Source organism: Entamoeba invadens (genome assembly GCF_000330505.1).
Source record: "Entamoeba invadens IP1 unplaced genomic scaffold scaff_1105074725991, whole genome shotgun sequence".
NCBI classification, from domain to species: Eukaryota; Evosea; order Mastigamoebida; family Endamoebidae; genus Entamoeba; species Entamoeba invadens.
The window spans coordinates 288,040-294,954 of record NW_004440432.1 but is presented as its reverse complement, the minus strand read 5'-3'; the positions used below and the strand labels follow the sequence as shown (position 1 = coordinate 294,954).

The following is a 6,915-nucleotide window of genomic DNA, read 5'->3' as shown; positions in this document are numbered from 1 at the left end:
TCTATTTATTATTATCGTACTAACATGTTTTATAATAATATTAGTTTTTACAGTAAAGCACATTTTGAAAAAAATTCACACAAAAGAGTTGGAAAAAACAACAACGATATTTAAAATGGAAAAATCAAATATTAATTTTGTATTACTTGCAAACCACATTTGTGTCTCCTCAAAAACACTCAATTTCAATTCAGAAATCGATGAGATCCCAGTTGAAAGTGAGACAAAGATGGTGTTTTGTGTAGGCAATGCATCCAGAAACGTCTTAAAAATCCAATTTACCATGACAACACAAATTGACAAATTTACAATAAGGGTATCACCAGAAGTAGTCATGTTAAAAAAGAAGTTTGCGTGCGAATTTTCAATATATTTGACACCAAAGTGCACATGTCAAATAAATAACAAAATTTGCATTGTCTCAAAAAATCTCAAAACTAACGTCGAAAATACGAATGAAATTCTAATGATTGGAGTAACAAGTCAATCAACTCGCATAGACTACGACGAGTTGATCGAAGAATCTAAATTAGGAGAAGGGTCTTTTGGTGTCGTTTACAAAGGAAAATACAGAGGAAACGCAGTGGCTATAAAGAAGATGAAACAAAGTGGAGAAAACACCACTTTAAATAACGATAAAAATGATGAAGAATTTGAAAAGGAAGTTGCGATGTTAGACAAATTTAGGTGTGAATATATAGTCCACTTTTATGGCGCAGTGTTAATACCAAGTAAAATGTGTTTAGTTACCGAATTTGCGCAACATGGGTGTTTGAGTAATGTTATGAAAAAGTTTAAAAAGTGTGATATACAACAAAAAATGAAAATTAAAATGATGATTGACATAACGTATGGAATATCATATTTACATAACAATGGAATTTTACACAGAGACATCAAGCCTGACAATGTCTTGGTATTTTCATTTGATCACAACAACAAAGTGAACGCCAAATTGACTGATTTTGGATCAAGTCGAAACATTAATATGTTAATGACCAATATGACATTCACAAAGGGTGTTGGGTCTCCAATATACATGGCACCTGAAATATTGAAAAGAGAAAAATACAAAAAGAGTGCTGATGTATTTTCATTAGCAATAACAATGTATGAATGTTTTACATGGACTAACGCATACCCCAAAGAATATTTCAAGTTTCCATGGACAATTGCGGAGTTTGTGATTAAGGGGTTGCGATTGCCAAAGCCAGATGAAATGAGTCAAGGTGTATACAATATCATTGTCGGGTGTTGGGACAATGAACCAAAAAAGAGAAGTTTAACAGAAAATATTTTAGATAAACTCGAAACAATATATAAATCTACTTAGTTTATAGTTATTAAGTTGTATTATACTTTGTTATTTAATGATTAAAAACGCCAATATTGTATTTAATTGTATATTAAAAAAGAAATAAAAATGTGCAGTATAATCAGGGTTTAATTAAATAATCGGGACCTACATTGACCACCACCACCACCTCTTAAAATAGATTTATTTTTCTATTTCGAATCATATTCAAATTAAAATTATAGTAAATAGGAAACTGGGATAATATTAGGTCTGGTTCCCGAATTCAAAAAATGCCGAAAATTCACCTTGATTTAGTGGAAACCGAGTGAGACCGAGCATTGAAAAGAAGGCTCATAAAGACACACTCAAACAGTCTGTTTGTCCACCGTTTCACCAACTTTCCAAGTCCTCCCTTGGCGCGGATCCCCCCTGACCCCCCAGCAAGCAGGGGGGAACCACGCCCGCGTCCACACAGTACGGACAAGGAAAGTGGGTGACATGGGGACGCACAAACAGTGGCTGAAAAATGGACTTCCTTCAAAAAACACTCGCGGCAAATATTTTTTTTGGTAAAGGTGGTGGTGGTGGTCAATGTAGGTCCCTTAAATAGAAAACAGACTTTACCAATAACTAATAAAAATAAATTTCAGAAAGTGAAATATTTTGTATAATTAATTATCTCCAAAACGAAGACTTCACTTAACCATTTACCTTTCTATTAAAACTACTTTACTTATCTTTATTATGAAATGATTGTCAATAATAATAGCGACCTTGTGAATCATTTGATAGTCACTATTAATGATATTAAATCATTTTTATTATCATTAGAAAATGCGACCAACGAATATCAAACAATTCCAAATTTAATAATACCCGAAGACACAACGACAATGAGTTATTGTGATTCTCTCAGAACCATGAATGATGTATTAAGTAATGAAGAAAAGTCAGAAATTGTATGTACCAACTTTTTTAATAAAATAAAAAGAACAATAGCCGCAATAGCCGATTTTTTAGTGTTACTAAAAGATGCTCAAAAGCAATGTGAAAATGATGGAATTGCCATAACTGAATTTAAGACCAAATTATTACGATTATCATTAGATAAAGAAAAAGAACAATTTGAAAACGAATTAATCAAAAATTCGTATCGGAAAGCATTTTTAACGGAAGAATACAAACAACGAGAACTTTTGATTACTTCTAAAATTGCGACTTCGATATTTCCAGTGCAGTCAATGAATTCAATCGAACACCCAACTTTGTCGTGTACCAATATAACACCTAAAACTATATTAGAATCAACACTAAAAATGGAAGTTGAAGAACCGACTTCAGATATCATTAAAACACCGTCAATTAACACTGAAGAAAATGAATTAAATGATATTAAAAATTTATAAATAGAGGAAATAGAGATTTTTTAAAATCAAAAGTGACTAAGACAAGTTCAGACCAAAATGAAGACGATGAAATTGTGGATTTGGATTTGAACGTTGTTCAACAAGAGAATGAGCAAAATGAGACATTGCAACACAATGAAAGACTTAAGAAATTCTCTTCAAAATCTCAGTTTTGGAAAGAAATGTATTGCGATGGACTATTTACTTTTCAGGACAAAATTCAGATATTGAAATGGACAAGTAAAAAGGTAGGAAAGTGTTTATTTAATAGTGACGTGAATAATTGTGAAAAGGATTTATGTGATTTCTCAGAAGCTGTTTCTATGTGTGACAATGGGTTTCTCATAGTCATACAGGATTTAACACAAAACCTATTTGGTGTGTGTGTATCCATGCGAGTCAATGCGGAAGGGATGTTTGTGAAAGATGACGACTGTTTTGTGTTTGTGATGCGACAATTTGGTTCAGTGAATTATGAGAAGTATCACATAAAAGACCGGATGAAGAACTTCGCGTTTTTTATTGGGAGAAAATGTGACAATGTAGTCTTTGATGCCGGCAATGGTGATGTCACAGTCTTGAAAAAAAATCGGGCTCATATGATTCTGTGTCACTGTGGAATAAATTCGTTTAATTACAAAGATAGGAAAACAACTCTCTGTTGTAATGAGTATTCTGGAGTAATGGAAATCAAGAGGTACATCTTATTTAAATTAGAAAGAAAGTGATATAGAGTTTTAGTTATATTAGTATTATGTGTACTGGTGCAAACAAAACAATTTTGTGATATTCAAAAGTGTTGACTGAATCAGTGGAGATATTCTAATACCAAACATTTCATATGGATCAAAGAGATTCGTCGAGTCGATACTCAAAAACTTCAACACATAAAAAATGTAATTAACATATAAAAATTAATTAACATTAAATTAAATTTAATGAGTAAATTCAGTCGTTTTTAATATCACAAAACACTCAAATCTATAAAATAATTGCGTTAATTTTCAGATCAATATTTAGCTCGTTAAATACTTTTTTAATTGTTTTTTACTATAAATTAATCTATTAATTATAATAAAAATTGTTAAAATAAATAATAAAACAACTAATTTTACACCCCAAAATGGGATTAAAGTGATTAACCCTCAACAAGTATAATAAAGTAACTAATAAGAAACTAATAATTTAATTTCATGGCTTTCATACACCCACGCCACAACGTTCCAGTTAACATTTGGGGCCTTGATTACAATACTTCAGACGCGGATATCAAGGCTTTGTGTGCAAAGTACAATCCGATTTCATATGACATTCCTCGATACGTTGTTGACACTCCAATTAGTTCGTGTAAAATAGAAACGAGCTCTTCAAAGGAGTCAGAAAAGATTATAGAAAAGATCAATGGCAAAGAATGGGAAGAAACTAAAGTCAAAATGATGTTCGACAAACACGACGAAACGAAGAAGACATTGATCTTTGGATTTCATCCACTTGAAAAGAACGAAGACGACATTAAAGAATTTTTGAGCGAATTTGATGTCAAAAAGGTCACACAAGGAGTGAAGACTAAAGGCGAGTTGAAGGGAGACTACGTCACTGTTGTGGTTAAAGACTACGAAACCCTCAACGAGATGTCGAAGGATTTGGACGGGAAAGTTGTGAGTGGAAGAACAATCAAAGTGCTGTGTTACAATTCGAACGGGAGTAAAATTAAGAAGTGTTTTATCTGCGGGAATTACGGCCACAAGACTTCAATGTGCCCCCAACGCGAAGAACATAAAAACGAGAGAACAAATGACAAGAAAGAGGGCAACAAAGCGTTGAAATTGAAACATAAAGAGAAGAAGAGAACGATGAAACAACTTGAAAAAGAAAAGAAGAAGGAACGACCCGATTCATCTGAGAAAAAGTTTAAAAAGAGTGAGAAGAGTCAACCAAAAGAGTTGAAAAAGGAATTAAAAGAAGAATTAAAAGTTGAAGACAAACAAAAAGAAGAAGTAAAACCAATTGAAAAAAAGACAAAGAAAGAAGACTACGAGGAATTCTTAAATACTTACGTCAAAAAAGCTAAACAAGAAAAAGAAAGAGAAGAACGAAGAGAGAAAAATAAATTGAAAATCACGTTGAAGAAGGATGACGTCAAAAAGAATGAACCAAATTTCGAGACTAAAAAAGTCCAAAAACACGAAGAAAAAGACCAGAAAAAAGAAGACAAAAGAAAAGGAGAAGTCAGAAAGAATTTCTCTGCAGACAAAAAGAAGGGTAATACTAAAAAGAGAGACTGAGTAATTAAAAAGAATGATTTTTTTTGCTTATTATTTTCGTTCAATTTCTTTGAAAAATTTTAAATTTAATTTAAAAAATACTTTAACACTTTAAATAACTCCCTTATTTTTGTTTTGGCCTGCTTTTACAGGGATATTAATACAATTTTTGATGGTTTTCATTTTTTTGGTTTGTGTATTGTTTATGAACATAAATTGAACTAAAAAACGGCAATTTATTTAATAAACTCGATATTTCCCAATTTTTAGACCACTTAATTTTTGTTCATTGTTATTTAATCTGTTAAAGATACTTCAGTTCAATACTAAAAATGTATTGAAATGTATATATCTAAAACCCCTCAAGTTTGTAATTGATTGGTCAAAATCACACAAAAATATTTTATATTTAGAACCCAAATGTATGGATAACGATTACAAGCCAACTCCACAAACTTGTTCAACAAAATTATTATTCGATGTCACTTCTTATGGTTTTACACGAGATGTGACTTATTATAATCATGTTTTGAACAGTTATAAACAAATGTATTTTTTTTATGGTTTTTAATTTTTAATTTTGTTTGTGTTATACAACACTTGTTATTAAACCATTTTTATTTCATACTTGTTGGGGATAAGATATTTATTGACTTTGAAACTTGATGTTTTCGACAATTATATGTTTTTGTTTTACCCTTATTTGAATTTAAAATATATTTTTTAATTACAGTTAGTTTCACAACAATTCCTTATTTTTCATAACAAATAGATTTCTGTTTCATAACAATTAGATTTGTACCTTTGTTCAGCCCTGTTTCAAAATAATTATTTTTTGTTGCACAATTTGCGTAATCGTTGCATAATTGGCATTATTGTTGCATATAAATATCGGGTGTTTCAGAACTATTTATTTATCCTCAAATCAATAATTTATTGTTCCAAAACAAAAAGTTGTTTCATAATTATTGTATTTTGTTTTAAAATAATACAGGATTATTGTGTAATTGTTTTGTATTGTTTCAAAACAAAAATAAACAAAAATAACCAAAATAAATTCAAAAAATTATAAACTAAAAAATAAAAAATAAAGTAATGGCAATCGCTTCTTTTGAGTTCATCCACCGAGATAAAGTCGATGGATTCCTCAACTATGAAGAGGTTTCACCAGTTGCAGAAGCACCACAACCACTCGAAATAACAGAAAGAAGATTAGCTGAAGATATTGTTGCCTCGTTGGTCTCACTCGCGCCTTCGTCAATTGTTCACACAGTCCAACAATCGGAGGAGGAAAAGATCAAAAGGATATACGTAGTTGTAACAGAAACACAGAGGAAGACGCTAACAGAAGAATATACTGAACATGGTTAGGCACGAGACTGGAAGTATCATAAAAAGAAACCCCGCATTGGTGAGTCATCACTTAAGAGGTTATTGGGACAGTTGGCAAAAGGAGAAAATATATCAAAACCAAAAAAGGAAGAAAGTTTAAATATAGTTCAGCACTTTTTTCTGTGGTCGCTAAAAGTGTCAATTGAAAGAAAACTCTCGGAGAAACCAATAGGACTCATTTTGAAGAAGAAATGGGAAAACTGGAACGGTGGAAGAACTTGATAATGAAGTTGTTAATGCGTCAACGATGTGTCGTAATATCAAGAACAAAAATATGATGGAAGAAGCGAAGTAGTGACTCGTAAAGTGTTTTTACGTGAAGACTTATAATTACATTAAGTTTTTTATTTGGTTAAACAATTTTTATTCAATGATAACTGTAAAACTATTTATAATTAACAAATTTTATTAAAAAGTGTAGTTTTTACAGTTTTATATTTTTTGAATTTATTTTGGTTATTTTTGTTTATTTTTGTTTTGAAACAATACAAAACAATTACACAATAATCCTGTATTATTTTAAAACAAAATACAATAATTATGAAACAACTTTTTG

The 6,915-nt window shown here is 30.8% G+C and overlaps 3 protein-coding genes across 3 annotated transcripts; all 3 read left to right on the top strand.

The window, feature by feature from the left end:
- Positions 1 to 58: 58 nt before the first annotated feature.
- Positions 59 to 1,333, top strand: EIN_361470 (tyrosine kinase, putative; the record flags this gene model as incomplete). The annotated part of the gene is made up of 1 exon (XM_004257647.1): positions 59 to 1,333. A coding segment is annotated over one exon (1,275 nt), but the record flags the coding sequence as incomplete, so codon positions are not given.
- A 1,552-nt stretch (positions 1,334 to 2,885) lies between these two features.
- On the top strand, positions 2,886 to 3,431 carry EIN_361460 (hypothetical protein; the record flags this gene model as incomplete). The annotated part of the gene is made up of 1 exon (XM_004257646.1): positions 2,886 to 3,431. One exon carries the CDS (start codon positions 2,886 to 2,888, stop codon positions 3,429 to 3,431), a length of 546 nt encoding a protein of 181 aa, XP_004257694.1.
- A 465-nt stretch (positions 3,432 to 3,896) lies between these two features.
- EIN_361450 (cylicin-1, putative) lies at positions 3,897 to 4,988 on the top strand (the record flags this gene model as incomplete). The annotated part of the gene is made up of 1 exon (XM_004257645.1): positions 3,897 to 4,988. The coding sequence occupies one exon, from the start codon at positions 3,897 to 3,899 to the stop codon at positions 4,986 to 4,988; it is 1,092 nt and encodes a 363-aa protein (XP_004257693.1).
- Positions 4,989 to 6,915: the final 1,927 nt, after the last annotated feature.